This window comes from Phalacrocorax carbo, chromosome 17, assembly GCF_963921805.1.
Source record: "Phalacrocorax carbo chromosome 17, bPhaCar2.1, whole genome shotgun sequence".
Classification (NCBI taxonomy): Eukaryota; Metazoa; Chordata; class Aves; order Suliformes; family Phalacrocoracidae; genus Phalacrocorax; species Phalacrocorax carbo.
This window is the reverse complement of record NC_087529.1, coordinates 1,399,795-1,427,559: the sequence shown is the minus strand read 5'-3', so window position 1 is coordinate 1,427,559 and position 27,765 is coordinate 1,399,795. Positions and strand designations below refer to the sequence as shown.

Genomic DNA, 27,765 nt, shown 5'->3' with positions numbered 1-27,765 from the left:
CGGTGGAGCGAAAAAGAGTCTTAAGGTTGGTGTAGCTTACAATTTGTTGGGCAAAGCGCAGTCATGGAGGGCTGCTGTACTGTCAGAGAAGATGAAATTAAGAGTTTGACAAGAATAGCTTGGAGGAGGAGGGATGGCAGAACGATGGAAAATAGGAAATAAGAACCAATCTGTTCATGAAACTGCAAATGAGGTGAAAAACTTTATAGAAGAGGGGGAGCTGGAGGGCAGAGGCATGAAAAGGAAGACTTAGACTTCAAATTTTGCATGGGTTGCAGCGCAGCAGGGCGGAATTCAGGGAGGTTAGGGCTGAGCTTGCAGTAGCCAAAGCGAGACTTACCTAAGCCATGGGGTGGTATTGCTGAATGTCAGAAGTGAATCTGTATAAATAAATAAGCTAAAATGTTCCCTGTGGGCTAGAGCTATGCCCTCATAGTAGGGCTGAATTCTTGTGGGTTTACTTGTTAAAATTACATGGCCCCGTAATTACACCCTCTTTTTGAAGGGTACATGTCATTGCATTGGTTAGAGGGGTAGGCATTATCTTTAGCCGTTTTTCCCCTTTTAGACTGCAAGAAATGTGTAATTGCAGGTTCGAGCCAGGACTTTTTATTCCCCAAAGTCTCCTGTATCCCCAAAATTCATGGGTAGTGAGTCAGTCCTTCTCTTATTCCAGCAGATGGTGCAGACTATTCAGGGACAGAGGCTCCCAGAAGCATTCTGCTCCTTCCTTTGAGGGAAGGCAGACTTCCTGAGTGAGGAAAACACTGCCAGAAGGATGGCCCTTGTGCTCTGTAACTGCTACTTTGCAAAACAGAGCACCATCCTCTTTACCCAGAAGCCGAGGGAGTTCGGAAGCAGACTCTCCTATGGACAGCAGTTGTTTTGTACAGAAATAGCTGCAGCGTGGCAGGCTATGGTGAGTTAGACTAATATTTTTAAGTGGTAGGGTGGTTTGGTTGGGTGGAGGGTTCCCAAGATTCCTTCACGGCAGCTTATTTCAGACATGCGCTGCTACCTCAGAACAAGGACCCGGGGGGCTGTGCCCCCATCTCAGACAAAAGTGAAGCTGTGACGGGACATAGCCTTTTGCCAAAACAGGGCAAAAGCAGTGACATTCAGCTACGCGCATCAAAATGGGCCCCTCCTTCCCCTGGAAGCTCTCCCAGCCATCCATAGCATTGTGCTGTGGAGCCAGGAGTATCCCAGTGGAAGGACAAACCGCAGATAGCACGTGCCAGACCAGCACCTTGGAACCTCCTAGTAGATACCAGGAGTGGTCAGGGTTTGCCCACGAGAAAGGTTAAGAGCTGTCACATCACCGCTTAGCACTGCCTTGCTGCTCGCCGGCGGAATAGCCTCCTGTCCCTTTGCCACTGAGCTCGTGCCCTAATTCAAGGAATTCCGCCCGTTTCACAGAGCCAGCTCTGACCCAGTCGGTGTTCCCTGCACGCCCTGCAGGTGAGATGCCCAAAGCTTATTGGACTCGGTCTTTGGACAGTCTTTTCAGGTCAGCCATTCCACCTCACAGCCCCTCTTGTCCTCTGTGACAGGGTGTAGCAAAAAGCAGATCCTTTGCAGGAGCCCCTCCTAGCCTTCCATCGATCACACCCAGGCTTCTTTCCCCTCCCAATCTTGGCAGTTATTCAAGTTCTGTGCCTTTTTCCTTTCCCTGTTTGGTCTTTCAATGCAACACCTTAAGCAAATATATTCTGCTTTACTCTTTATTATTCTGCCAACATAAAAATTACTAAAAAACACGTTATAAAATACGTCTTGAACAATCTAGCATTACCCAAGAACCTAGAGTTTCCCAGGAAAAGGGCTGGAGATAAGGATCCAAAGGGGTTTCCCACTGCAGACCCTCCCACAACAGATCCTAATAGCCAAGGAGTGGGAGAAGGGAATCTTTGAAAAAGAGCCTGTGCCTGGAAATGGCTGTGACACATCCAGGAGAAGACAACTGGTTACTAGTCCAGTTGATCTAGAGGTCGTTTTCTAAGTGAGTACAGATGGTTTTCAGAGGAACACTTTGAGGGAGACGTTCACGGGAACTGCGGAAGGAAGAGCCATATTAATATCTCTGGCTGTTGTCCAAGCTGCCAGATGCTAACGATGATTCCAGGCTATGGGGGACTCTAATAACAGCTTAATAAAGACTCTAATAAGAGTCTGGGGACAAGGAAATGTCCCTCCCAGGACTGAGAGCCCTGGAAGGGAAATCCAGGCAGAGCAAGATTTTCAGGTTCAACAGAGGGGAACCCCAGCCTGGAAAAGCTCGTCAAGGCTGGAATGGGCTACCCCAGGACTGGTCTCTAGGGATCTGTAAAGGGAAGCAGCAAGGGTTTGCCTCCTGTGGCCTCAGAGGGAGGTCTCCAAGGACGGGAGGCCTCTCTCAGCTGGTCCAAAGGGTCAGGTAGCAGTCCCAGAACGCTTAGGCTCTACTCCTCTTTTATTTGGGCACGGGGTACTCGTCGACATCTGTTGATTCACTCGAGTCCTGTGCCTTTTTTGTCTGGGGAGTGGCATTGGGGTTAGGGTTCTGGACACTGCCTATAAAAAGCGGGATGCCTGTTTCATCTTCAAAGACTATGAAGAGAAAGGGCCGGTCAAGGCTGAAGGCAGAGACCGAGCGTGAAATCGCGATGCTGGTAGCAGCAGATGCTTCCATCCCGTCCTCTTTAAGCTGCAGGGTAGACTGATGCTGGATACTGGATACAAAGAGAGGCTCATCTGTGATCTTGTGGAGATCTGGGCTTGTGAACAGCTCCCACAGGCCTGCAGAGAAAAGAGGCTAAGTTAACCTTTCCCAGTTGGTGCCACCACCTCTGGTTTTTCTCAAAGCTGTCCTAAGAAAGCAATTCCCTAATCTGTTGCTACGTGTGTTCTCCACCATGGAGCACTGGTGAAATGGCAGGCAACAGGACCAAAAGCTGCGGTCCAGCCAGGTTCCCCAGCCCCTCTCTCTATGATGGGCTGAGGATGCCAACACGAGAACAGTTTTCACAAGCTTTGTCCACCTTTTTTAGAACAGTAGTGCAAGAACTTAAAGCCTCCCTTAAAAAGCAGCAGCAAGTCTGAAGGCTCGCTCTTGCTAGGCTCAAAACACTTTTACAGAGGTTATTTTTTTAAGCAATTCTGCAAAACAACGTGAATTCTTCATTTATTCTCATTTGGAAATGCAGTGCACGGTGTTTTGCTTCAGTTAGCTCTCAGCTCCGGGTTTTGTGATCTGCACTCTCTTTATTGGCAATCTCTGTGTCCTGGACGCTACGCTTAAGGACAAAGTAAGACATAAAGGGTGACGCACGGGAGGAAGTCAGTCTTGGCTACACATAGGGGAATAGGAAGAACTCGTAAAGATTGTGGGGAACTGTGAATGCTGCCTTCTCCATAGTATCCTCTTGTCGGAGCAAATCATTTGGTGCTAGGCAAGCAACGAGTAAGGAGGAGGAGAGGAACAAGAGAGGAAGAGTTTGGATGTTACCTGGAGCAAGCTGTGAGGCACAGCTTCAGAAACAAGGATGGCAGTTTTTAGTGTCAGTGAACAGATGCCATATAGATTGATCAGCTTCACTTATTCCATGCAAGTCCTGTCAGAGGCCTTACCCATTTGACTGAGGACCTTGTTGAGTTCCAGCCGGTAGTCCAGTTCCATTTTGGGGATCTTCACTGCGGTGGGCACCTCTTTGGGGAAGAGCCCACACAGCTGTTTATAAGGGAGGTTCTCCAGCACGTGAGAGGTATTCCAAGTGTACTGGTTTGGTACAATGACCACAAAACTCATGTTACCCTTAAAGGGAAACTTGGCCACCTGGAAATAAAACCAACCAGAAGAATTTATGGAAGAGGAAGGGAAGTCCAGCAAGCGACACTTTTAGTTTAATCTTTTTCTAGTTGGTCTACAGAGCCAGTCTAGCTATCGGACGAAAACAGCCTGGTGGGAAGGAGGTGTCTGATTTCTTTGGAGGATAAAGTTTGTTGGAACAGCAGCATTAGATTCGAGTATTCAGCCACTGACTGGCAAAGACTGAACAACGGCAGGGTGGAAGCCCACGTGCACAAACACTGTACCCACTCTGGCAGTAGCTGTATTCCAAAGGGCTCCAGCAGGACGTTGTCTGAGGGAATTCCTTTCCATATTTCCTCATTTATTTTTTAACCCAGGGCTGTAAAACTCCCATTAATTCCCACTTGGTGGGAATATCTCTCTGAGATATATAGATACAGATATAGATAGTATCTATATGATATGATAGATAATATCTATATGATATGATATAGAGATAATATCTCTAGGTTTTCCTAGAGATTGAGAGTGAAGACTCAACATTCTTGCTAGCAGCAAGGACAAAGGATGCTTATGAAATTTCTGTGTGCTACGGCTGTTAAATGACATTTGGTTTTCGGGGGGGATACTTGCAGTCCGTAAAATGCCATGCCAAGAGGAAGGTCTGGCTGGAAGGTCAAAACCTGTAGTGCTCCTAATAGAGCCCTACCTGAACGTCCTGGGACTCCAGTGTAAACCAGCTCAGGGAGTACTTCTGGGCTTTCATCATCTCAACCGGGACCATGTACTCATTGTCAAGGTGGAACACATCTGGCCCAGTGAAGCTAGCGTCAAACTTATTCCTCCAAAACCCTATCAAAACAGAAGTTTAGAAATCAACGAAGTTAAATTTGTGTAGGGAACCAGAAACTGCCTAGCTGACACGTGTCCTGTCGTGAGCTCTCCAACAAGGCAGGTAGTGACCAGGCAAGTAGAAATACAGCGAAGACAAGTCAGTACCAAGGCTGGAAGAGCCCTAATAGCAGGAAGCTCTTCTCTGCCAGAAAGGGACTATGGAATAACAAAAAGAGCAAGGATTAACCCTCATGCCTCAGCGTGGGAGATTACTGAAGGCTATGAAGACAAAGTAATGGATGTTTGCGCTTTGAAAAATGAAGAGTATTGCTTTTGTGCTCCGTAGCGTGAAAAAGTGCTCCAAGACCAAGGTAAAACATTTTCAGATTTACACTGGAAGTAAGCGTTTGGTCTGTGTTTCAATGCACAACCCTCAGGGAGTTAAAAGGGGAAGATGTGCCTGACCACTGTGCTGTAGTCAGAAAGAAATCCGCAGGAGCTGCCTCCGAGCTCTGTGCTGGGTGTGTAGCGAGTTGCGTGTGACCTGGTTAGGACGAGCAGTGATGTGCCACTGTCTGGGATCCTCAACCAGGAGGCAAAAATACTGCCGGTTCCACCTGCTGCGTTCTGGCTCTGCTGTCAAGTAACATTTTTAGCACATGTGAAGCAGTTGGGAATCACTACTGCAAAGAAATCTAAGCAAGAGGAACAGCAGATTGACTAGCAGGAAGCAATGAAAGGAGATGCCATTCAGCTGCCGCGCTTGCAGAAAACTAGTAGATTTCTGACTATTCCTCTTTAGAAGTAAGGCCTGTGGAGCTCACCATGGAAATGGAGTGCATTGAGCAAGAGCATCACTGTGTTTTCGGGGAGCTGCTGTAGGAAGGCGGGTATTTGCCCATTAGTTGCTTCCTTTACCCACTCGTTTATGGCTACGAGGTCATCCTCACTGATCCCAGAAAGGGTCAGGGGCTTTGCTCCGTAGAATTTCTCTGAATCCTCCAGGAACTTCTCTTTCACCTCAAATCCTGGCAGAGGGGAAGAATTCCACATGAAGTCAGCAGACATTGAAAAAACATTGCCCAGCGGCGTGACACTCCGCAGGAGGAGTGCTTAGGAAAGCAGAGACTTCTCCCAGTAGGGCAGCGGGCTTCCATCGCTCTGTCACCGAGAGTTTTACTCTACAGCAGTACGGACCCCCCGGTGCCAGCTCTCACCTTTCTGCAGGTACAGGCGCGATGCAAAGGTGAGCGCGTGTTCTGTGAGCCTTCTGCGAAGGGTGCCCAGCGCGTGGTGGAGACAGGGCACCGACTCCAGGTGCATCACCGCCAGCAAATGCTTCTCTGTCTGGTTTGCTGCTCCTAAAAAGCAAAGTCAAATTCCTGCTAGGTCACGCCCCTGTGTTAGAAAACAGGGACGTCACTCTAGCTGCCTCCTGTTAGAAACGCTGTGCCTGACAAAGGAGGCTGGAGAAACCCAAGAGCGGGAGCCTCAGCAGGGCCACGGAGGGCAGCTTCGGTTGTAATCGTACCTAATTAAAGCTGCAGGAGCAAGATTAAGCGGAAGGTGCTGTATTTAATCTTTGCGTTTTGCACATTGGTTCCTAGCGCCTCGGGGGGGTCAGAGGAGGGCAGGAAACGGTGCTTTTGTAACTAAGGAGTTACCCAGTGCCAGGTGAGACAAGGCGAGGGCGATGCTGAGGGGCGACAGGATCACGTTGGTCCTGTTGGACTCCAGCTGCACCTCCCTCAGGAGATCGATGCTGAATCTCATCAAGCCATCTGCTAGCCTCTGGCGCTTCTTCCAAGTCATCTCACAGCTTTTGTCTTCAGCCTCTCCTTCCTCTTCAGAAGAGGCCATTTCCCCATGCGGTTCCTGTTCACGGCAGCCTGCAGCCACAGATATGGCTTCTTCTTCTGGGATCCAGCCATCCCTCGTGCCTGGCGAGCCGGTGGTGAACGGTAACATGGGTTCATCGACCTCCTGGAAGTTGTCATAGGTATTGTCTGCCAGTTCTGCATTCGGCAGCGATGGGATGGCTTCCAGCAGAGCAGACTGTGCGACTCCAGCGCTTTTCATACCCTGGGGAGAAAGGAGAAGGATAGCACTGGGAAAGGAGGAGCACGGCGCTACCGTCCCTCATGGGTTTTACTGCACACCTGAATGGTTGAGAAAAGTCTCCAGCTTCTCTACTCTGGTGGAGCATTTTCTCCAAGGCCTTTTAGCCTTGAGGATAAAAGCACCTCAATAAGTATGGAAAACAGAAGGTCTTGTATCCTGGGAAAATGGCCTGAGTGAGGGTCTTGCAGTGGTTCCTCCTCCACTTGCTTTCAGGGCCTGCCCCAGGCAAACAAGCCCAACGGGCATGCTTTGAGGGTGACGTGTCCTGTGCCTTCACCGTTTATAGATCCGTCATCCTCAACCTTGACTTCACCACCTCCTCTCACATATTTCAGGGCTGCTGATCTGCCTCATGCATCGGTCAGAGCCTCGACTGCTGTCACAGCCTTGATCCATTTTGGCTCAAAGCCTCCTCCAGGCATCTGTCTCATCTTGACTTCTCTGTTCTATTCAATCCCTTTTCTCTCCAAATTCCTCATTTTCCAGTTTTCTAAGCTTTAGCCTATAGCACTGCCGCTACTGTCCTTACATTTGCGTGGTCTTAAACACATGCTTTTTTCCTCAGATCTCTCTGTTCCCACCGGCGTCCGGACGACGTTCCTCTACTGCAGGAGTGCCGCACTGTCGGAGCCGGGCTCAGTGGGTAGCACTGGCCACGGGTCTTTCTCCCTGTCACCCTGAGAGCTAGTTGTTTTCTTCATCACCCCTTATCAACCAGAAATTAAATAATCCACCTGCCAATCCTGGTACCCACCAGCCCGGTTATTTAGGCTGGAGCGTCCCGCACGAAGGAGCGCGGCGTTGGCAGCAGCAGGGAGCGAGGCGGGGAGGGAAGCCTGCTCAAAGGTGGACTTTCTCATTGCACTGGCGCTGCTGGGTGGCACTGCCTGGACTCATCCTGTCTCAGGACAAACTGGAAAACCACTGCAAATGCCACAGCATAACTTCAGTCCCCTTGGACGGAACCGGTCATTGCTTACCTTCAGCTCCCCATCTTTGTCTAAGAGATGCTTTTGCTCAATGGCATGTGCCGAAGAAAACTGTAGGGGGAAAAAAGAGCAAACCAACAACAAAGAAGCAAAGTCAGGTCCCAGATCATTTCCTCTGAGCTCCCAGAGTCAGTCTTCTCTGCTCCTACTCCTAGCACTTTCCCGTGGGGCCAGGTCAGAGCCTGGCACCAGCCTGGCTGTAGCAGTGCTCGCATGGCCGCAGCGTGGGCAGGGCTTTGGGACGCAGACCCAGAGGCAGCGGGGTCCGCCGAGGGGAGGTGGAAGCCAGCGGGGGCTGGGAAAGAGTGCAAAGGCTGGATTTGTTTAGAAAGGGACCAGGCCAGAAGGGTACAAAATAACGTATCCTCCAGAGGGTGAGCAGTGCGGTTTTGCAATCTCAGATCTGACGGGGATCCAGATTTAAAATGGGAGGGGAAAAAAAGCTGTTATTAAACAACCTCCTGTTAACCCCTGAAGGTCACGGTCACTTAATACGGTTGAAGCCAAGTTTCCAAAGCTTTTCTACAGAAATCTACTTGAATAATGAAAATATACGCAGCTCTTTCAGCTGGGAAAAAGGAGATTAGAAACCTTGCTGCAGCGGGGCATAGGCTAACCCCGTAGCAGGGAAGCAGTGTCCTCCGCCAGGCTGCCTGCCAGGGCTTCTCACACAGAAGCAGCCGGTGGTATTTGCCCCGTGGTCTGGTGCAGGAGAGCCACCTCGCTCCCCTTGCCCGTCGCTGGCTGTACTCGCACCGCAGAGGCCCCCGCCGTCGCGGGAGCAAGGCCACTTACCCTTAGGTGACTGTGCAGAGCAGATAGGCAGAGCAGCAACAGACCCCAGAGGAACACCATATTTCTGGAACAGAAGCACCGGCCGAGAGAGAAGTTATTTCCAGCTGCCTGGCAGCAGCAAGCGGAGCCTATTCAGGTCTACGGGGAGAACATTATCAACCTGGCCAAACAGGTTGGCGCAGGAGCTTGCAGAAAGCAATAGGGAGATGAACAATGCTGCAAAGAAACTACACAGGACTCCTGGGTCCAACGCCAAGGCAGCGAAATTGGAGAGGAACAGGGAGCTGCACCGGAGCAAAGCTGTAACCACAGCCAGGCTCCTACATGACACCCTCGGGCTCAGATCCTGCATTTCTGACCCCGTCACCCTCATTTCTCTGGATTGCAGACGGCATTCCCCTAACCGGTCCTGCACACGTGGAGCCTCTGGGAGAAGACGAGAGCCTCTGCCCTTTTCCTGTGCAAAGCACCAAGGTATGGGCACAGCGTCCTCAGCTCTTGGGAGAAGGGATACTAACCTGCCTCAGAGGGGCTGCAGGCACTCAGCAAGTGCTGCCTGGGAGGGACTTTGCAGGTAGAAAATGCAATACCAGGGCAGTTTCTCAGTAATATGTCCTGGAATAAAGAGTCCTCCCCTTCCCAGCACTCGCCTTCCCCTTGGCTGGCAAACCCAGCCTCTCCCACCCCCGCACTCCGGTTCCTGTACGGGACAGCGGGAGCAGGGCTTCCAGGGCCATGGATGAAACCCCACCCATTCCCTGGCCACCGCTTCAAGCAGCCACTTTTCCCTTTGAAACAGAATTAACATATCTTCTTTTTAACATAAAGCCTCCATGCCAAAGCCCAGCCATTGCAACAGCTGCCATACACTTAATTCCTGGGGCTGGTTTCCACTCCCCAAGCAGTCCTTGCTTTCACCCAAAACTGCTGGGCTGCAACCCCAGCTGCCAAGTGGAAGAAGAAAAACTTGAGGCCATTTCATTCCCCCTCACCCCAAATCCTGCAGCCGCACAAAACCCTGACTACCCCTTCCCTCCCTGTGGTGCCCATCCTTTAACTGCCGAATTCACCCCCCCCTCTCCCAGGCAAACAGTACTGATTATTGCAGACCCCCCATTTACTGTCAAATCCTGCTTTATTTGCCCCTTACCTGGGGTTGTCCGTGTCCCCGTTGGAGCTGGCACCTGCTTTAGCCCAGCCGGTAGCTCTGCGTGGGGCAAACGCTGTCTCTGGTCCAGGCCACCCCTCCCACCCGCCGGCAGCGACCTTCGGCACCACCCCCTGTTTGAGAATTTGGCAGGCAAATATTGACCTACAGCATCCGGTTAAACATTTGTTTGGGGGAGAAGAGTGGATTTGCGGTGCATTTGGAGGTGGGGAGGCACTTTGGGCTGCTGTACCCTCAGGACAGTGTTAACACTGAGTTTACCAGCTCCAAAACTCCCATCAGCAGAAGTGACGTGCGAGGTCAGGCGTCCCTAGTAGTGTCTCTGCTTTCCACATACTCCCTGTGCTGGGAAGGTGTTCTTTTATTCAGAACCTTTAGTGAAAACATAGGGCTTGGTATTTATCGCCACAGGGCTCGCTCTGTTTTTGGAATGTTCACTGCAGAAAACCCCAGATATTTACTCCCTGCATCCCAGCTGCTTCTGCTGCAGCAAGTGCGAGGCACCGGTTGTAGCAGATGGCAGGTTCCCAAGGCCCCGTGGCTGCGTAGCCGAGCGGGAGGCAGCGATGCTCCGGCTGGGCTGAGCCAAGAGCAGCTGGTACCTCCTCCGGGGCACAGCACGCACCGGAGCCCTGCCGGGGGAGTTGGCCCCAGTGCCGGGCTCCTCCGCACGCACGCACCGCTGTGGCACGGAGGGAAAGTCTCGGGGATGGGCAGAACCCCAGCGGTCCCGTTCTGTGCCCTGTGCAGAAGCAGTGGCGATGCTTCCCGGCTCTGCCCATGTCCTCAGTGCGAGAGGAGGTACCCGGGAGCAGTGGGAACGCAGCGCTTGCAGCCATCCTTTCCCTGCAGCAGCTCTTGGTTCCCAAACTCGCGCCAGGCAGTGAGGGGGAGTGGAAAGGAGACAGGTCTGTGCTCTGCAACCAGAGACCGCTTTGGGACACGCCGCTGCAACGTGGGGAGCTACTTCCCTTCGGAAAGCAGATCCCAGTCCCCGTGCAGCAGAGCCCTGTCTTACATCCAGGGCATCTTCACAGCACCCCTCCTCCAGCTCACCCAGGCACACAGGAGGTGCCCGAATGCAGAGCTTTAGCTTTGGCTGCCAGAGCAGGAGAGCTGCAGCCAGCACACCCAGCCCCATCCCGCACCGCACCTGGGCCCCCCCAGCACAGAGCTTCCCCACACACCCGTCTCTGCATCGCTTCCAAAGAGTTTATTAGAAGTATTTACATCTATTGCAAATGGTTAATAGGCATCACAGGACTGAGAGCTCCCCTCGGGTAGGGAAGGATAGCAAGGGCCGACTGCTCACCTCCCCGCCCTCCCTGGAAGCAGAGGGCAGCCCTCCCAACTGCGGGTCCGGTGGCTCAGAGGAACCGGCTGCTGGACGACAGCCCTTTCCCCTCCCAGGACAACCCAGAGCATGCTCCTCCTCTGCCCAAGGTAAGAGCTTCCCACTCCCCGGATACTGGCTCTGTCTAGGCTGAAGGATGGATGGGAAAAGGGCTGCAATAGATGTGAGGTAACTGCTCCTGCTGCTGGGTCAAAGAGCGATCTCCTCGCCTCTGGGGTGGGAACAGAAAGTGCTGTCCCCAAGGGAAGGTCGGAGGGAGACCACGCTGGACATGCCTCCTGGCTCTCACCCTACAAGGACAGGAGGGGACCAAACCTAGCACCTTTTTGCTGTCCTGTCTTCCCCAGGAGTCCAACCAGCACAAAGGAGAGGATTAGAAGGAGAATTTCTTGAGGAACACTGCCAGTGTGTGGTGCACAGGGCATTCCTCACGCCTTAGATAATCACAAATGCTGCTGGGGCAGGAACCAACAACAGTCCATCCCTACCCTAGTGCTCCAGAAGCCAAAATCCTCATGGAAGCATCTAGTTCTGGCCTTCCTAAAGGTCATGCTCCCATCCCAAACTGTCCCTCCGCAGCAGCCCGTTCCTAAATGGAGCAGCGGAGCAGATGGGATTTGTGCCTTGGCTGACTTCCATTCCAGTCCTTGCCCCGGAGCCAGTAAGGCAGCAGAATTGCTCTAGTTAACCTCTCCTCCTCCTCCCATACAGGCTCTAACTCAGCCAGCAGAACCTGAAGTTAATAGAGTACGTCCTCTGGGCTTTGAACACAGACAGGAGGAGGAGATGCCCAGCACCACGCAGCTCCGAAGGCAGCAGTTCCCAAGCCCGGCTTATGCTATCCTAATAAGTAAGACTGTTCAGTGGTTCAGGACTGGAAGTGAAGGGTAAGTGCAGACGGCAGTAGCTATACTGTCGTGTTCTTGTCAAGGGGCACCTCTGACGCCCTAGCTGAAGGAGGTGGATAGCTAGGTGAAGGAGGGAGGATACCTGTGGTCCACATTACTCTGGAAGGCAGCTCACAGTCCCTGGGGATCAGGCACACACGGTACGGAAAGCTCCAGGCCTCTCTGCAGGGGTGACAGTGACCTACAACGCTCAGTATTTCTCCCAGCAGCAGTGGAGGTTTCTCAGTTATGGCTTTTTTCTTTTTAAAGATACAGAAAGAGGTTAGAGATGCTTTACCGAGTGCTCGCTAACAAGTACACCTCCCCCCTGCATCCTCTGTCAGAAACATCTCGCTCTGCCTCCTCCGTAAGCAACGCTGCCGGCTTTCAGCTCTACCACCAGCACCGCGGGACAGCCACCAGCTCCGGGGCCGGGGGTGGCTACGCCAGGAGGCGTACGACGCCGTTGTCCGAGCCCAGCAGGAGATGGCATTTCGTGGGCAGCACCGCCAGGCTGGTCAGCGTACCCCGAAAATTCTCCGAGCTCAGCTTGGTCGTGCTGATGGGCAGCGCCGAGGACTCCAGCATGGAGTAGACGCCAATCTTGTTGGCCACAGTGCCAGCGACCACTTCGTTGCCATAGAGGTCAAATGCGTGGATGGGCTCAGAGGCAGATTTGTAGTGGTGCAAAGGCTTCTGCTCCAGTTCCTTCCAGACAGTCAGGGAATGATCCGAAGAGGAGCTGATTAGCACATTGCCCTCTGCAGCCTGCAGGAGAGGAAAGGCCAGTGAACCAACAGTAGTTCTGGTTTTGGTTTCAAAAGTTTTACCTGTTTCTCGTGACAGTTTTACCTGCAGTAAAAACTCCCAGCCTCATCCTGGAAATGATATTAGCAGGGAGCTGCCGATAATCCAGCAGTCGCTGCGCAACCCCTTGGGACAGCCCCAGCCATTTCCAAGCAACCGATGGTACAGAGCAGTATTAACAAGGCACCCAGGTGGACACCGCAAGCTACAGGACTCTCTGTAGCTGGCAACCTCCTCTAGTGCTATCAAAGTGTCCAAGAGATGGGCTGTGTCTCTTCTCGACAACATCCTGATACTCAGCACAACTAATTTATCATCTGTTATTACTGCAATGGGTAGAGATCATCATGCAGTCTCCCTCTCTGTCAAACCACCTGCCAAACTGTTTTCATTCCCAGAAAAAGGAACTGGGAGGCTTCTCTCGTGGCAGAAAATACTGCCGAGGGTAGGAGAAGCCTGGAGCTGCTTATTAGGAGAGCTAGTGAGAAGGCAAACAAACCACACCGCTGAACTTTGTTTAACCTGCCTTTGGGTCGAGGACACTGGAGCCCCAACACTGCTCCCTGAGGGCGGGTAAATATGGACAAGGGTTATTCATTAGAGCGACACTCTCCCAGGGGAGCTGAGAGCCCTGCAGAGAAAGCAACACATTCGCTTCTTCACAGGAGACATGTCTCCTCCCTGCCCCTGCTGCAGGCCTGCTCAGCAGGGACTGACACCCGGGAGGGCCGATCTCCATTTATCACAGGCTGGACCAAGAACAGCCGCCTGCAGCACAAACCATGGGGCAAGAAGAGCTTGAGCAGCCTCTTAGGGACACAGCAAAGGATGGAAGAACACCCAGAGGATGGAGCAGACAAGCCCTGCCAATCAGTGCGTGCCAGAAGGATGCTCCGCACGACCCCAGAGGATCGACGAGGCCCACAGAGCAGCCCCCCTCCCTGATCCCCGCGGAACCTCTCACCTTGATCTGCAGGATGTCTCCCTCATGGGCAGGCCACCCCCGCATGATGAGTCCTGTCCTGGTGTCCAGCAGCACGATGAACCCAGAGGAGAAGCCAGCCATTACACTGCGCCCGTTAGGACTGACAGCCAAGCAGCGGATGAGCCCAGCGCTCACCCCGCTGGCCAGGCGAAACTCGTGCTGCAAGAGAGAGTCCAGCTACTGGGGAGGTGAAGGTCTAGGGGAACCAGCGTTTAGGGGACAAGGCCCAGCTGGCTTTCGTGGAGGCGTCACAGCTGGCTTTGGGCCAGCCACGACCACATCACGAAGCACACGGATGGAGCAGGGTGGCTCACAGAGCACCAGCCTCCCTACCTGTAGTCCTGGCTTCCTGTGATCGATGAAACGCAGCACGGAGTCTGCGCTGGCCACAGAGATGCTGTGATAGGGAGGCGGCATGGTGGTCACAGCTGTGATGGGGACTTTGCTGTCTAATTCATCAAAAGTCCGGAGAAGTTTGCCTGTGAAAACACGACAGAGAAGTTACAGCAGTAGATGTACAGAGAAGGTACGCAGCAGATCTCCAGTTCTGCACTGGTTTTATCAGGAGCCAACAAAACTCAGTACGGCCCCTCTGTCTTTAAGGGCTGGACCAGTTCACTCCAACCAGCCCTCGCCCTTTCCATTCTTACCCGTGAACTGGTCCCAGATGTGCACGGTCCCATCACAGCTCACCACGTGCTGCGATGCCTCCAGCTGGCTCACGTAGAAGACTGACTTCTTGTGCTCGGCGTACGTGAAGCGCGGTGGCACCTCGCTGGTCCCATCCCCGTAGTTGTACAAGGGCCAAAGGCGGACGGTTTTGTCCTTGCTACCACTAAGAAAGAAGTCCTCGCTGCTGAGCGGTGCCACACACTTGATGGCCCCTGAATGCCCTGAGAAACTCTGCAGCTTGATCTGGTGGAAGTGGAAGCGGGGGTCGTGTTGGCTCACCCCAATCTCATACTGCCAGTAGGCCAGCCAGTTCCCGCACAGCATGTGGGTGCTGCGAGGAAGGTCATGCTTCAAGGCATTCTCCTCGCTGGATGAGCTGGGAATAAAGCCATCAGTGCCAGCACCGAGGCGAAGTAAGCCAAGACCCTCACGCTGCGTGTCCACTGGGACCTGGATGCGGTTCCCTACCAGCACGCTCCCAAAGGTGCCGGAGTGACTGTCCTCATGGTGGCTAGAGAAGGGCTCAGTCCCTCGTGTATCTTGGTCTGAGCCCGCCGCACTCGGCGTTTGTTCCAGGCTAACCACCTGCAGGCTCTTGGGGTTCACGTTCTCCAGGTAGAGGCTGGCCAGCTTCTCAACCAGCGAGTGGTTGGGCACAACCGTCCGGATAACGTCACCTGAAGAGAGACAATGTGGCTCCAAGGGAAGGAATTTTCCCATCATCATCCCCCACCATCACCAAGAGAGCAAGGGTCAGCACAGGGCGGGGAACACAGCGTCCCCCACAAGCCCCTCCCAGCCAAAGCAGCCCGAAGCCCAGCAGGCTCCCGACCCAGCAAGCACACCAAGCCACAGTGGGGAAGCCACGTGTTTCCCCCGGCAGCCCTACGCCCTCTGACTGCCCCCGAGTTCAGGCCACGCGTGTGCAGAGCCCGGGGCTCTCTCACAAATCCCAGGAGGTGGTGGCCAAGCCGTACCTAGCAGGCAAGAGAAGGGGATGTAGGTGATGTAGGCCATCTCAGGGCTAAACACCTTCTGTAACTCCATCAGCACAGCCGGATCCAGGGCCAGCAGTTTCCCGTCTGAGAGGGGCACCTCCATCACTGGCACCTCACAGCTGCTCAGCGACTCCGCTGTCAACCCCTGGACAAGAGAAAACAGGAAGATACTCAAGACCAGATGCTCTCACCACACAGTTGATCACACAAACACAGTCTGGGATGGACGCTGCTGACGCCAGCGCTGGTGTACGCAGGCAGACGTGCCCACCACAGTCCTGCGGCTGGGTACTGGGGGATGGCGGGAGGACCCCCCCCCACATCACTGACCTGGTCTTCCAGCTCCTGCAGCAGTGAGAACGCCCCAAAGAAGTTTCTCACCGTGTCACTCAAATGCTGCTGCACCATCTCCTGCCCGATCCGCAGGCAGATCAAGGCAATTAGGCTGATTGTCTTAACGCACAGGACAACGCGGGCCTGGGCACCACTGGGGAAACTGAAGAGGACATCCATTACCAGCTTGCCCTCTACATCTCCCTTCTCCCTGCCTTTGCTTCATGCTTCCTGCCTTGTCCGTGTTACCAGGTGGTCTTGAGCAGCACAAGCTCTACGAGGATGCGGTGTACCGGTGCAAGGAGGTGCACATCGGGGCAGGAGCAGCCCCACAACCCCAGGAGCACTAAGACCCTCACAGAACCATTTCCAAATCCCCGATTTGGAGTTGTGCCCGTCCTGGCTGAAGGCACGGCAGACCACGGTGCTTACCCGACAGCCGGCGAAGTGAGGAAGCCCAGCACCGGGAGCAGCACCTCCTGGCTGATCTTGGGGAGAATGTCCATGAGCGTGGTGTCCGAGAGACATACCACGATCTTCTGAGCCAGCGTCACGGCAGCCAGGAGCCCTGCCTCCTTCCGGCTGTTCAGCCGGCCACCACCGGCCCCGCCGCCCGGCGCAACCTGCAAAAGGAGTCCTTCAGCGCCAGGGCCACCATCTCCCCCGCAGGACACATCAAGGGTGATCCCAGGATTGCCCAAGCTCAGCTTCAAAATCCAGCACGGTAGTGCTGGTCACAGCCCCTGGGAGAGGAACCCGAGCGCTGAGTCTCAACAGCGATTCATGTCTTGCACTCAGGGGATGAGCCTGAAAAGTGACAGACGGATGCCAGCGCAAGGCACGAGCCCGGAGAGAACGGGGCATGACATCCCCGTGCTTGCAGGCATCCTCCAGAGGCCATCTCCCTGCAGGATGCTCCCACAGCTGGGAAACTCAGCGGGGAGAGAGACAACCCTGGACTGGCCCACAGCATCAGCAGCCTGGACCCCGCAGAGCACCGTCTGTCAGCTCAGGAAGCGGGGAAGCCTATTACATACATGCGACTTAAAGCAAGAATTGGTGTCTTCATCCCACGCTATGTTGAGCCTGGATGCACAGGCTGCAGAGGAACAGTCCCTGCACGAATTATGGGCAAACCTGCTGCTGACTTTGAGAAATCCAGCTGTTAACAACATCATTAGGCAGAAGAGCGCATCCTTTTTTGCTGACAATGTACCGATGCTGGTTACAGCAGTGCCAAAGAGTTAACGACAGCGGCAGCAGCGCTGAAGGATTTCTTTCTAGATTGTCCTATTTCCTAACTCCTAGATGAACCAAAACTCTCAAGAAGAGAGAGCCAACGACAAAAACCACAAACAATCCCCAGCTTCCGCTATATTTCTTGTACACCTGCCATCTTCCAGCTCATCACAGAGGCTCTTCCTCTCACAAAATATCGACCCTGCCAAATCCTGCAAGACGGATTGACTTTATCCTATTTGTGACCTGCAAGTTTCATCGTTTCAATATCAGGTTGCCAAATGCTGTTCACGGGGGTATTAATCCCCCCAAGGGCCCCCAGGCAATACATTTAGTAAAGCGAAGCAGAACAGCTGGAGCTATGATTGCAACTGGGTGGAGAATGATTTTGCTGAAAAATGGGATTTTTTCCCCTGAAAAATCTCCCCTTCAACACTGGAAAAACTGACAATGCCTTTTTGTTTTCTTTAAATGAACAGCTGTGGCCTCTTTTCCTCTATGTTTAAATTATCAAAAAGCTATTGAAGTTTTCCATTTAAACACGAATCCATAACCAAAGTGTTTATAGCCACCAAAAAAGGGAGCAATATGAAAAATAAGCCTGTTTAAAACATTCAGAAACATTTTGGATGAAAAATTGGTTTGTTTTTCAACCAGCTGCATTACACACATTTTATTCTTGCTATTCAGCTATCAATTCCAAGCTGAAAAGTTTCAAAGTCTTGCCAGTATTTTTTATACAGTTGAAAAACCTCCTCTCGCCTCTCCCCAGTTCATCCCCTATCTACCCATACAGGCCTCTAAAAACACTTTTTCCAGCAATCCCACAGCAGCCCGAGCCGCTCCGCCTGCCCATTATCACAGTCCCAGCCTCGTGCCAGCTCCGTTCCGGCACGCTCGCCCAGCAAAGCAAAAGAAAACATCTTTCTCTGGTTTCGCCCTCGCCAGCAAAGGGTCCGTCAGGGAAAGCCCCCGGCTGGAATGGGGAAGGAGGGGCTGCGGCAGCCCGACGCGCACCCGCGGCGGACGAGGCTCGCTCGAGAGCGAGGCCCACGCACGCAGCCGCGCGCCTCGCTGGAAGCGGAGCGGAGCTCATGGCCGGGCTGAAAGTGCCTCTTCTGGCCGCACCAGCACAGCAAGAGCTGCTCAGCCCGCTCCGGCCCCGAGGGAGCTCATGCGAGCACAGGTTTCTGTGCGGGAGGCTCCTGGTGAGGATGTTCTGTGCATCCTCCTTTTGCGCCTAGAGACAGCTCTTGCCCCAGCAAGCGCAAGAAGAGGAGAAAAGGCAACACTAACCAGGTAGCTGATGTAGGGCAGGTACTGGTAGGTGAGGACAGGCTCTCCGTACAGGTACGCCACGTGCACAAGACAGGCCAGCACTGGCTTGGACACCTGATCTCCCAGCACTGGCCGTTTTTGGTAGATATTTCCTGTACTCAGGGGACCGTTCTCGTCGTTGCTTGGTACAAACTGCTGCCTGGTGGGGCCTGCCCAGAGACAACATCATGAGCTGAAGCAGCAGGCTACCGCCAAGCCGCAAGGCGCCCAGCAGGCTGCTTTGGGGCACAGCCCACCCCGGGACCTGGGCTGCGAGGAGCAGATATTACCGATGTAGCAGGACGTGAGCAGACGGAGCAGGTTCCTGGCGATGAAGCGGGACGTGACGGTAGGGCCCAGCTTGGCTGAGAGCCACCTCACCATCTTACAGGCTGTGTCTGCAAAACAAAAACAGTTGCAAGGACAAAGCCTGGCACGGCACAGATTAGCTATCACCTGGCTGCTGCCCAGACCCTGCCTGCCCCGCAGGCAGCTCCCTGGGTCTCAGATCTACATGCCTTTGTGGAGACCTGGCCTTTTACACTGGTTTCATTGCTGTCCCCAGGCTGGGACCACAGAAACCCCCAAATCTGGGCCCGCTTCTTCCCAGCCTCTCCCCTTCTCCCCCTCGCTGCTTTACTGGATGTTTGCCACGCTCGGCAGAAAGGCTCAGCACTAGCAGGGTCTTACCCAGGAGTATTGTCTGTTCTTTGTCATCGGAGTGATCTGGCAGCTCCTCTCCCTCTCCATCCTCTGGCTCGCTGCTGTCATCAGCCAGCGTGACATCCACAGAGGCACCAGCATCCACGGCCACCGTCAGCTCTGCATCAACCGCAGCGTCATTGTGCTCCTCTTCATCGTGCTCCTCTTCCTCCTCCTCTGAGTCCTCGCTCTGTTTCAGGTCCTGGCTGCTGTCCATCGACTTCAAGCTGCTCTTGTCCTTCTGGGAATCCCCGTCCGCAGGTCTGTCCTCTCCCAGGGACACCTCGCTGGCGCTGCTCTTGTCACTCAGCCGCCCAAGGCTGAGCGATTCCTGCTCCTGCGGCTGCAGGGACTCCCCGACATAGAGGCCGCTCTGGAAGTCCTCGCTCTCGGGCAGGTAGGCTTGGTCGTGGAAGCTGACACCAGAGGTGTAGTCGAGGAGGTCGAGAGCAGCGGAGCTGTGCTCCACATCCATTTTGATCTCCTCCCCAAACACACATGACACCGGGCTTTCCCCTCCACTTTCATCATCTTCAGCCGTGCCGAGGAGGGATTTGCTCTCCTCCCGTGAGCTCTCAATGCCAACGAGAATCTGCAGGATGTGCGGCAACAGGTTCAGGAGGAAGGACTGCAGCCCCAGGCGCACTATCAGCTGGGCGACAAAGCAGTCTGTGTAGAGGTAGAACCTGCCGTGGCGGTAGCAGGGGGTCTCGTATGCTCCGATCAATGGCTTGAGCAAGTATTTATTGGCATTTTTTGGGCCTAGGGATTTAGCTATAGGTTCAAAGAGATACCACGCTGCGTAGACAGCGGTGTTCTCCTCGGACATCAGAGATAATATGAAGGGCAGAAGAATCTCCAAGCCTTCCGGAGTGATATCAGAAAGGATCCCCTCCAGCTGCTGCCACAGCTGGAAAACAAGTTCCCGGCCCTGACCTTCATCCTCTATCTTCTTTGCCTGATAGGTGAAAATGAATTTGTGCAGGGCTGGGAAGTACGTGGGGAAGGGGACAATAGAGCTGAAGGGACTGAGGAGCTGGGTGGGAGAGGGCGGGGGGAGGCCCTGGGAGATGGGCTTGTACTCAAACAACTGCACCGCGCCCTTGCCCAGCCTCGTCTTCAGAAGCTTCTCCACCGGCACGTTCAGCTGCAGCAGGACGTGCAGCACGTGCTGGAGCGGGGCCGGGATCTCCTTGGGATGGTAGCGACACAGATTACGCACCATCAGGAACCGCTCCAACAGGGACGCATCAGGCTTTGAAGGACGAATCCTTGGTGCAAATATAATCTCAGCTACCAGAATGCCCAAAGCTTGCATGTCCCTCTGGAAGAGGTCTGAGAGACCCAGGGGTGGCTCTTCCCACGGCTGCTCCATTAGCTGCATCTCACTGCTTAAGCCTTTAACCAAGAAATTGTCCAGTTTCTCCAGTTCTTCCAGGGCCTGGAGCGGATTGAAGCCTTCAGGAAGCGTGATCTTCATGTGAACCTGATCCACAGCGCCTGCCTTGCTCCGACGGAGAGGTCGGACACCTGAGGTTTTGCCTTCGGTGGCATAAGCCGGGAGGGCAGAGGGCTGTGCTGAAGGCGCAGTGGCACAGGGCTGATCAGCAGCTCTACCAGTAGCAGAAATCGAATCCAGGGCTTCTGTGCCTTGCTCTAATTCATCCTCACCAGCGATGGGTTTCTCCCCAGACCAGGTGGTTTCACTAGGAGTAGCCTCCAGGACCAGCCCGTTAACCACATCCGCCACCTGGCCTTGGATATCCTCCAAAAACACAGTCTCCCTGATGTGCTGGAGAAGAGGCCGGGCAATGGCTGGGGCTTCAGCGGGCGTGTAGGCAGGTCCCACCATGCGCCTGGGATGCGGCTGGTCGAAGAGCTGCACAACCCCGTAAGTCGTCAGATGCGTGTGGTTGTCTACCAGATGGAGGCAGACATTCTTCTCCTTGACAGCATCCTTCCCCAGCAGCTTGTACCCAAAAGTGAGATCAATCCAGTGGTGGAGGTCCTGAGAAACCTCCCGGCTCTCAAGCAGCATACGGTGGACTTCGATGAACTCCTCGTAGGAGCTACACCAAGATGGGACGTCCAGGTCGGGCATGTCCGGGTGGATGGATCGGAAGATGGAGGGGTCTGTATAAAACTCCGGGATGCACTCATCCGGCGTCCAGCTCTGCATGCGCTCCATGCTGGCGGGGTACTCATTGGGCTCCCACTGGGACCTCACGTGGCAGCACAGCACTGCCTTGGGTGTCCTCCGGGCTGTGTACACATAGTAGGTGATATCCGAAAGGACATCGGAGATGTGATGGGGGACATGGAGCTGCTCCCCACTCAACCCGCCAGCAACAAACGCCTGCTTGGTCATCTCATAGGTGAAGTCCAGCTGCTTGTCTCCCTTGTTGAGTCGGAACTTGGATTTCCTTAGGTCCCTGAACTTGCCATTTTTCGTAGTGAAGTCCACCACCCACGGAAGAACCGGGTGATAGTTGGGGTCTCCCATTCTCCTCCCAGCCAAACTGTTCAGACGCATAAGGTAGTCAAAGTTGCTGACCTGCCCGTGAACCCACTGTAACACCAGGTCTCGGAGGTCCTTCTGGCAGGCGGTGCACCTCGCCCCCTGCCCTCGCACGCCAGCGCTGCTTTGCTCGCTCGTTTGTTCCAGACCGGCCTCCAGATTCGCTTCCTCCTTCTTCGGCCCCTCGTACTCTCTGAAGTTCATGCGGAGCCGGCTGCACAGCTTCTCGTCCACAGCCACATCCCGCAGGGAAAAGGCGCCGCAAGCCAGACCCACCTGGTGACAAGCCTTCATGGCCTGCAGCACGTGGAAGAGGAGGAAGAGGATTTTGGCGTGGCTGTTGGTGAGCTTGGCGGGGCTGAAAGTCACAATGTCGTGCAAACAGTACTGCACGTAAGGGTAGACAACGTACAGCATGCTGGCCGACTCCAGCAGAGCTTCTGCCTGCAGCACGTTGGGGCAGGAGGGCACCCCCTTGGCGGCCGCCACGCTCTCCTTGGCGGGGGAAGCACCGGGCGCGCTCTTGCCCACCTGAAGGACGGGGCAGCCGTAAGCCTTCTGCAGGGCAGCCCGCAGCGCATCCAGGGCCGGCACGGTGGGCGGCGCGTCGGCGTGCCAGTACGGCCGCGCGTAGAGGCAGTGAGCCCGGCACCACAGGTTCCGGTAATTCTGGGAGGCGACGCTCTGCATGAAGCCGTGCAGGGTCTCCGGGCTGCCGTTACGCTGGTCGGAGGCGGGGGGCTGCACCCGCAGGGGGTACGCCAGCCGGTCCTTCTGGAGCCCGTGGATCTCCACCCGGGTCCAGCCCGCAGGCAGCTTCTGCACGGAGTGCTGCAGGAACGTCCGTACCTCCACGTCGCTCAGCCCCTCCGGCCGCGGGCACAGGCCGGGCAGCGCCCGGCGCTCTTTGAGGCTCGCCAGCCATTTCACCGGGACGAAGGCTGTAACGTGGGTCCCCTCGGCAGCGGCGGCCAGCTGCCGGCGGTCGATGTTCAGGTCCTTCTCCACGCTCTGGAGGAAGCCGTCCATATCGGCTTCTGCTGGAAGAAAGAGGGCCCAGAGAGGCGGCGAGTGAGCAGAGGAGCGCAGCACCGTCCCTGCCCGCCCCGGGGGAGCCCCAGCTCCCCTGCCGAGCAGATGCCACGCAGCAAGTCTCACTTCCCCATTACCACTTGGGGAAAAAAATGCTAGTTTTAGGAGCTTGCTCAAAAGATGCTATATCTGGGAAGGGTGGGAGTTGAGAATGGACCAGCCCTGGCTGGGGGGCACAAGATGGGACCTCCACAGCCGAGGAGGGGGAGCTGGTGGCACCTCCACAGCCCCAAGGCCAGGGATGGGAACACAGGAGTGGGGGGGGGGGGGGGGTGATGGGACCCGGACAGTCACAGAGCTGGGGAAGGGGACACGGTGGGACCTTTGCAGGTGTGGGGGGGACACGATGGCGCCTCTGCAGCCCCCGGGGGGGAGACCGAGAGCTGCCCATCAGCCGGGGAACACGAGCGGAGGGGCTGCCCCGGGCCCCGCCGGGCACGCGGTACCGGGGGTGGGTGGGGCAGAGCCCAGGCTGGGCACCGAGGGCGCGTCCCGGGGGGCCCCGCACCGCCCCGGGAGGGGGAAGGGGGGGGGTCTCACCGCCCCGCAGCGCCCGGCCCCGCGTTACCTGGCGGCGGCGGCGGGCTCAGCCGCGGCGGGCGGCGGCGGCGGGGGCGGCGCGGGCCCCGGCCATGTTGGTCAGGTGACGGCGGTCACATGCGGCCGCCGCGCCGCCATGTGCGGGGGGCCGGGGGGGGGGGGGGCGGCGGGGGTGTGCGGGACACGGGCCCTGGAGCGGCGGGGCGGGGCCGGGAGCCCCCCTCGAGCGGCGGGGCCGGGCTCCCTCCAGCGGCCGCCGGGGCGGGGGGGACGGGGGGCGGGCGGTTGCGCAAGGCCGGGGCGCGGTGCCTATACATGGGCAGGCGGCGGGGCATGACGCGGCGGTGGCGGCGCCGCCGCGGCTGGCTGAGGTCACAGTGACGTCAAAGGCGCTGCGGGCTGTCAGCTGGAGTCGGGCGAGCCGCGCTGACGAGGCAGCCGGCCTTAAAGGGGTCCCCGCGGCGGGCGGCGGCAGGTGGACCCCACCGGCGGCAGGTGAGTGCCGGGTGGGCCGGCGCGGGGGGAGCGGGGCCACGCCGCCCCCCCCCCGCCCCGGGACCCTCTCACCCTCTCCCCGCGGGGCCCAGCGCGGTCCCCGTGGGCTGCGGGGCCGGGGAGGCCGGGCAGGGGCAGCGCCCAGCCCCCGTCCCCGTGAGCCGGGCCGGGTCCCGCAGCCGCCTGGCCGTGTCCCGCAGCCGCCGCCCGACAGAGGACCGGGTTCTGCCACCAGGCGCGGGGTGCGGTGCTGCCGGCGGCGGAGACAGCCCGGGCACCCTTCCGCAGCCGGAGCCGCCCGGCCCCTTTAAGGCCGCAGAGGGCTCCCGCCGGGCAGCGACGGCATGGCGCGGTGGCGGCAGCGCGTGGGAGTCACGTGGGCGGGACGTGGAGGCAGCCCATTGGCCCCCCACCCCCTGCCGGCTGCAATCAGCTGTTACTGGGGCGAAGGGCAGGAAACGTCCTTAAAGGGGCGCCGCAGCCGCCAGCCCCCGGCTCGGCCCGCAGCAGCCGGCCGGGGGCGGGAGCGGCGGGGCTGCGGCGGGCCCCCGCCGCCAGGCTGGGCCGCCCCTGCCCTCCGCCCCCCGCCTTCCCCGCGGGAGGGCGCGGCCCCTTTAAAGAAGTTGTCCAGTCATCGCGCCGCTCTGCCAAGTCATCGGGGTCAGCCGAGTTCCCGCGGCCCCGCCCCCCGCGCCCGTTCATTGGTGCACGGGGCGAGCGCTCACTTCTGATTGGCCGCCGACTTAGAGCAACTTCTCGGAATCCGGGGCCGTGTCACCGGGCCCCGGCGGCGCCGAAAGGCGGGGGCGGCCGAGGCGGCCGCGCGACAGGGCCCCGCGAGGGGGGGGCCGCGCCCCGCGAAAGGCGCCGTCCCGCCTCCGCTATTTCCCTCACCCTCTGGAAAATGCCAACTCACAGCGGGCGGGGCGGGCCGGGGGCGCCGCGCCGCACTACACCCCCCGGCGTGCCCCGCGGCGGGGCGGGGCGGGGCCGCCCGTTCCCTAGGCAACCACCGGTCGGCCGGGGGGAGAGCCCGCCGCTCCCCCAGCCGGGTGGGCGGGGCAGAACGCCCGCTTTATCTTCTCATTGGCTGAGCGGCGGGCAGTGCTGGGTCTCCATTGGCGGGAGCGAGCGGCAATCGCGGCGGGGGGCGGGGCGCGGCGGGGGCGGGGCGCGTGCCGCCCGTGCCGGGAGGCGATTGGTCGGGGGTGGGGCCGGTGGGTGGCTGCGTCATGACTCCGCCAGCTGATCCGAGACGGGAGCCGGCGGCGGCAGCACCGGGACCGGCACCGCGATCGGCACCGGGCCGGGCGGAGCGGGGTGGAGCGGGGCGGCGGCGCTAGGCTGCGCCGCGTAGGTGGGTCCGGCGGGGACGCGCTCGGGGGGGGCGCGAAGGGCAGCCGAGCCCCGCGCGGGGCCGGCGGGACCGGGGGGCCGGACAGCCCCGCCGTGCCCGGTGCTCCCGCCGGGGAAGGTCACCCTTTCCCCGGGACAGGGTGGCGGTGGCGGGGTCTCGGTTCGGCTTGGTGCTGCTCTCCCGGGGCTCCGCGGGCGCCGCCCGGGCCCGGCGGCCTCGCCCCCGCTGGCGGCGGGGCGGGGGGGAGGGGGTTGGGGCCGGGCCCGGGGCGCGGCCCCCGCTGTGGGGGGTCCCGGTGGGACGGGCGGGGCCGCCGCCAGGGCCGCCCCGCGACGGGCGGTGGCCGCCCCGGGGGTGACCTTCACTCCAGGACCGGGCGGGGCAGACTTTGCCCCGAGGCCGCTCCCGCCGCGGACGCGGACCGGAGCATCCCGGGCGGCGGAGGGGGCGGGGGAGACGGCGGCGGGGTGCCCCTGGGGGGAGCGGAGGGACCGGCGGGGCGGGGGTGGGGGCTGTCTCCTTTGGGGGGGAGGGGGAGTTGGTTTTACCGAGCGGGGAGGCGTTTGGAGGGGGGGGTGACCCGGTTAAACCGGGAGGGGGCACCCGCTGGGGGTACAGCGGGCTTTATCGGCGGGGCGAGCTCTCATCGGGGCCCTTCCCAGCGCCGGTGAGGTCGGACAGTGTCGAGGCGTCGGGGACGGGGGGGAGCTCTCCCGTTACCGGCAGGCCCCCCCGGTCTGCGGGGCCGGTGGCTCGGCGGCGGGTGCTGATTCACGGGCCGGCGGGGGTGGAGCAGGGCCGGGACCCGCTCCCTGGAATCCGGACCAGATGTACCCGGCACGCCAGGAATGCTCGGCATTCCCGCCAGGCCCCGCCGCCGCCGCTGCGCCCCGGCCGCCGCCACCGGCCCCGCACCGTGAGCCGCCCCGCAGCCCCCCGCCACGGCGCCCACCGGGACTCCGGCCTTCGCCCGCCAACGCCCGGGCCCCGCCGGGATCCCCAGTGCCTTTGGGGTGACGCTGCGGGAGGATGATGGGGGGCAGCTGCCGCGGTGGCCAGCCGGCGGGGTTCCCGGGGCCGTCTGTCCCCGCACCGGGGCCGTCTGTCCCCCCCGCAGCGGGGCCGGACACCCGGGGCTTTCGCAGAACTCGGTCCGCACGGCTGAAGCGCTGGGAGGTGGAAAAGGGGTTTTTTCCCTGGGTGGAAGGGGAAGCAGCGGGGTCCCGCAGCAGGCCCCCGGGGCTGGCGTCCTCATTCTGTGACAAAATGACAGGGAAAAAGGCTGCACTCTCCGAAATTCCCCTGGCGCTGCCGTGGCGGCGGCCGCCTGACAAAGTGTCTTCCCCGGCAGGCGGTGGCTGGCCCCCGGCCAGGTGGGACCCTGCCAGCGCGGATGCCCGAGGTGAGCAGCCGGGGAATGCCTTAACCCCGACCTGCCGTAGCCTCCTGCCGCAGCCGCCGGTCCCTGCCGCAGCACGTTACCTTATCTCTTACTTTCTGGCAGAAACGGCCTTGATTTCCCTGCCCGTCGCTTGTGTTTTAGGGCCGGCTGCAGGTGCCGGGGCCGGTGCACCAGCTGCCTTGGGAGAGGGGAGGGATGGGGAGAGTCGTGGTCGGAGCTGCCTCTGGATCCCCTGCGACAGGAGGGCGGTCCTGGGGGGAAGGTCGAGGAGGAGGACCAGGATTTGGTGCTGGGGTGGGGCAGAGGAGCAGCTCTGCCACCTGGGGTGGCTGCTCTGGGTGATGTCTCAGCTCAGCACGGTTCGATCCTGGCTCTGATGTGTGTGTTCCCTCCCCAGGTGCTGCCCCGCCGCCCCGTCCTGGCTAACCGGCACCAGTTCTTCAGTGGCAAGCTTTATGTCCTTCTCTAGTAGCTAAAGCTGCCAGTTGAAGAACTGTTGAACGTAGCCACTCTCTTCTCGTCACCGGCACCTTGGATGTCAGCCGGACCCGTGCCCCGAGCGACCGGGATGAGCCAGTCTGCAGCCTCCCGTGGATTTGAGGGCTGAGGGTGAGCCCGACCGGGATGAAGAAGTCTCCTTGCAGCCTCCAGACAGAGCCTTGCCTGGGGGGTCGCCAGGCAGCAGGGCTGTCAAGTGGGGCCCTCCTCGCTGGTGGGGTGATGCTGAGATGACTAGAGAAGCCGAAAGAGGCATTAAACTTTCTGTTTGGCTCAACAGTTCAGTTTTAAGTTTGTTGCCTATGGGGTGCTGGACCTGCCGGGTGGGAGGGTGGTGGGAGCTGTGGACCCCACAGGGTGTGCTGGGGGGCCCACAGTGCCAGGGCTCAGCCCGATGCTGCATTGGGGTCCGTGGGTGGAGGGTTGGCTGTTTGTGCCCCCTTGGTTTGTTCCAAGCTAAAGAGGTGACCTGAGGCTGGGTGTGGCTCACAGGACTGACCTGCTGCTGAGCTCAGGAGCAGCATTAATCCTGCAACATGCCAGGCACTGGGATGGAGCCAGAGGAGAGGGCCGGCTCAGCACCGGTGCTGGGTGTGGTGCGGCCGGGCCGCCGGGAGCGGGTGACTCGGGGCCGAGTCACTCGCTGAGCCAGACAGATCCGCTGCCTGGCGAGGCTGGGCAGCCCTGTCTGCGGCCAGCCTGGGGCAGGGCCAGGATTCTGGGTATTTGGAGCTGGCAGCGCTGAGAGGGGCCCAGATGAACCTTGCTGGGCTCCTCTGTGGTCCAGGCTCTTGCCTTGCTGGTGGACAGAATCAGGAGACTGCCCTGAAGGGCTTCTGGAAGCTGCTCTCCAGGGATGGAGTCCCTCCTGC

The 27,765-nt window shown here is 58.1% G+C and overlaps 2 protein-coding genes and 1 long non-coding RNA gene across 6 annotated transcripts; 1 reads left to right on the top strand and 2 right to left on the bottom strand.

Moving 5' to 3' along the window:
* Positions 1–1,708: 1,708 nt before the first annotated feature.
* SERPINF2 (serpin family F member 2) lies at positions 1,709–9,769 on the bottom strand. 2 transcript variants are annotated; one of them, XM_064467891.1, is made up of 9 exons: positions 9,680–9,769; positions 8,530–8,593; positions 7,726–7,785; positions 6,289–6,706; positions 5,842–5,985; positions 5,449–5,652; positions 4,500–4,642; positions 3,610–3,814; positions 1,709–2,778 (listed from the first exon to the last, which is right to left on the bottom strand). In XM_064467891.1, exons 2-9 carry the CDS (start codon positions 8,587–8,589, stop codon positions 2,453–2,455), a joined length of 1,560 nt encoding a protein of 519 aa, XP_064323961.1. In that variant the 5' UTR covers positions 8,590–8,593; positions 9,680–9,769; the 3' UTR covers positions 1,709–2,452. The 2 variants fall into 2 exon arrangements, with proteins under 2 accessions (XP_064323961.1, XP_064323962.1); XM_064467892.1 differs by lacking the exon at positions 9,680–9,769 and adding an exon at positions 9,048–9,149.
* Positions 9,770–10,891: 1,122 nt separating this feature from the next.
* On the bottom strand, positions 10,892–23,994 carry WDR81 (WD repeat domain 81). 2 transcript variants are annotated; one of them, XM_064467889.1, is made up of 11 exons: positions 23,170–23,994; positions 18,980–22,549; positions 18,580–18,687; positions 18,269–18,459; positions 16,166–16,356; positions 15,731–15,896; positions 15,380–15,545; positions 14,381–15,079; positions 14,064–14,209; positions 13,710–13,889; positions 10,892–12,706 (listed from the first exon to the last, which is right to left on the bottom strand). In XM_064467889.1, exons 2-11 carry the CDS (start codon positions 22,536–22,538, stop codon positions 12,380–12,382), a joined length of 5,733 nt encoding a protein of 1,910 aa, XP_064323959.1. In that variant the 5' UTR covers positions 22,539–22,549; positions 23,170–23,994; the 3' UTR covers positions 10,892–12,379. The 2 variants fall into 2 exon arrangements, with proteins under 2 accessions (XP_064323959.1, XP_064323960.1); XM_064467890.1 differs by having other exon boundaries at positions 18,980–22,546.
* An 856-nt stretch (positions 23,995–24,850) lies between these two features.
* LOC135316090 (uncharacterized) lies at positions 24,851–27,172 on the top strand. Of its 2 annotated transcripts, none has more exons than XR_010375545.1 (2): positions 24,851–24,993; positions 26,793–27,172. It is a non-coding gene; the product is annotated as an uncharacterized LOC135316090 (long non-coding RNA). The 2 variants fall into 2 exon arrangements; XR_010375546.1 differs by lacking the exon at positions 24,851–24,993 and adding an exon at positions 25,579–26,395.
* Positions 27,173–27,765: the final 593 nt, after the last annotated feature.

Coding starts and splice junctions, on each gene's coding strand:
- SERPINF2 (XM_064467891.1), bottom strand. CDS start 8,589: ATGGTGTTCCTCTGGGGTCTGTTGCTGCTCTGCCTATCTGCTCTGCAC. Junction 5,653..5,841: donor GCGCCTGTACCTGCAGAAAG/GTGAGAGCTGGC, acceptor CCCCTCTGCCAG/GATTTGAGGTGAAAGAGAAG. Junction 3,815..4,499: donor TGGAGTCCCAGGACGTTCAG/GTAGGGCTCTAT, acceptor TTTTATTTCCAG/GTGGCCAAGTTTCCCTTTAA.
- WDR81 (XM_064467889.1), bottom strand. CDS start 22,538: ATGGACGGCTTCCTCCAGAGCGTGGAGAAGGACCTGAACATCGACCGC. Junction 18,688..18,979: donor AGAACAGACAATACTCCTGG/GTAAGACCCTGC, acceptor TTTGTTTTGCAG/ACACAGCCTGTAAGATGGTG. Junction 15,546..15,730: donor TGCAGGAGCTGGAAGACCAG/GTCAGTGATGTG, acceptor TCTCTTGTCCAG/GGGTTGACAGCGGAGTCGCT.